This window comes from Pinus tabuliformis, chromosome J, assembly GCF_031772625.1.
Source record: "Pinus tabuliformis cultivar Carrire ecotype Pingquan chromosome J, CPIR1, whole genome shotgun sequence".
NCBI lineage: Eukaryota > Viridiplantae > Streptophyta > Pinopsida > Pinales > Pinaceae > Pinus > Pinus tabuliformis.
The window spans coordinates 184,727,447-184,729,576 of NC_142295.1; the positions used below are offsets into that span (position 1 = coordinate 184,727,447).

Below are 2,130 nucleotides of genomic sequence, written 5' to 3' on the forward strand. Positions count from 1 at the left end.
CAGCACTTTAACTTATGGATTATTCTGCATTTTAGCTTGTGATGTCATTTCGCTTGCGTATTCCTTTCAAGTTGCGTACTATTACAAGCTTATAAGGGGCACACTTCCTTCTCTCCTCTGTTTGTTAGAACCTTCATGCATTGCAATTGACTCTCCATAGGGTCACACACTTGCTCTCACCTAAAGTCATCATACTTTCCTTTGCGTGTTTCTGCGATCAAGGCATTACACTACCACCCATTGCTGGGACTCCTACTCCAAACAATGTGAATTCTAGTTGGGACTTCATATCGGGGATATCCCATGAATGCCGGTGGATCCAGGACCATCAACAGGAGCCTATGGAACCCTTGGATGATCCTTCAAGTGATCCCCCTACCAATAATATACCTTATGGCTTCGTGATACATTACAAAATGCCAAGAGACATGTTTTTTCCAAAGAGAACTTTAGAGAAAGCAAGAAGCCATGCCAGTACCAAGGATATGTTGTAGCTATGAGCAGTATCATCCAGGATGAGCCTCCCATCTTTGAAGAAGCTATGAAATAACATGTTTGGAAGGATTCCATGGTCGAAGAGTATGAATCGATTATGAAGAATGATGTATGGGATGTTATTTCGAGACCTAAAGGAAAGTCTGTCATAACATCAAAATGGCTATATAAGATCAAGCATGGAGTTGATGGAAGAATTGAGAAGTACAAAGCAAGGTTCATGGCGCAAGGGTTATCCAAAAAAGATGGAGAAAATTATGATGATACATTTTCTCCCATTGCTTGCTACACCATTATTATATCGATTGTTTCCCTTGCTGCTAGTCAAGGAGGGAGCATTCACCAGATGGATGTAATGACGACATTTCTTATGTTGATCAACCTTAGGGATTTGAAGTAAAGGATAGGGAGAGTCACGTTTGCAGGTTGAAGAAAGCACTATATGGTTTGAAGCAAGCCCCTAGAGCCAGGTATGCTGCATTTATAGTTATTTGGTGAAGCCTGGATTCACAAGAAGCAATGTCGATCTGAACCTCTACTTCAAAGTGGTCCAAGGTATGCCTTTGATTTTGGTTTTATATGTTGATGATTTATTATTGATAGGTAGTGAGCCCCTGATGCTCAAGTGTAAGAGGGAGCTGGCCTCTGAGTTCGAAATGAAGGATCTTGGTATGATGCATTACTTTATGGGATTAGAGGTGTGGCAAAGACCCGGTGAGATTTTACTTTCCCAAGGAAAATATGTCGTGAAGCTATTGGAAATATTTGGAATGGTAGAATGAAAGTCCCTGGCCACACCGATGGAGATGAAATTCAAGAAGTTATGCAAAGATGCTGCTGGACCTGATTTGGCGAATCCTTCTGAGTATCGACAGTTGATTGGGGCATTGATGTTCCTTGTTAACAACCGTCCGGATATATGGTTTGCAATGAACAATTTGAGTCAATTAATGACTGAACCCCTTCATGCACATTATGTTGCTACCAAGCACGTACTGAGATATTTGCATGGGACAATTAACCTTGGTCTGAGATATAGTGCCAGAGATGTACGACTTCATGGTTACACTGATGCTGACTGGGATGGAAAGGTTATTGATAGGAAAATCACATTAGGGAGCTGCTTTAGTTTGGGTTCTGCCATGATATCTTGGATGAGTAGGAAACCAAAGTTCATAGCTTTGAGAACAGTTGAGGCAGAGTACATTGCTGCTTGCATGATTAGCTGTGAGGCAACCTGATTGAGAAAGTTATTTGGAGATCTGTTTGAGTAGATTCTGGATACGACCATGATATTTTGTGACAAGAAGAGTGGAATCCAATTGGTAGAGAATCCCATATTTCATGACATGTATAAACATATTGAGATTATATATCACTATTCGAGATATGGTGCAGAGAGGAGCAATAAGGCTCCATCACATTTCGACTTACGAGAAGATAACATATATACTCACCAAGGCTTTGCTGAAAATGACGTTCCTGGTCTTTAGAGAGTAGCTTGCATTGATGGATGTGACCCTCTTAGGTAAGGGTCCCAGCTGATCGAGAACACTAAGCATGCTATTCCCCCTTGTTGAGCTCCTAGGGTGGGAATGTAGCAGTAAGGGCTCCTGGGCTTGATGGACCTCTAGA

General features: G+C 41.5%; 1 protein-coding gene across 1 annotated transcript; it reads left to right on the forward strand.

The window, feature by feature from the left end:
* The first annotated feature begins 1,295 nt into the window (after window positions 1-1,295).
* LOC149226295 (secreted RxLR effector protein 161-like) lies at window positions 1,296-1,736 on the forward strand. Its single transcript, XM_089380166.1, has one exon. It carries the CDS (start codon window positions 1,296-1,298, stop codon window positions 1,734-1,736), a length of 441 nt encoding a protein of 146 aa, XP_089236292.1.
* The last annotated feature ends 394 nt before the right edge of the window (window positions 1,737-2,130 follow it).

Excerpts from the sequence above, each read along its gene's own strand:
- LOC149226295 (XM_089380166.1), top strand. The coding sequence starts at position 1,296 with ATGGAGATGAAATTCAAGAAGTTATGCAAAGATGCTGCTGGACCTGAT.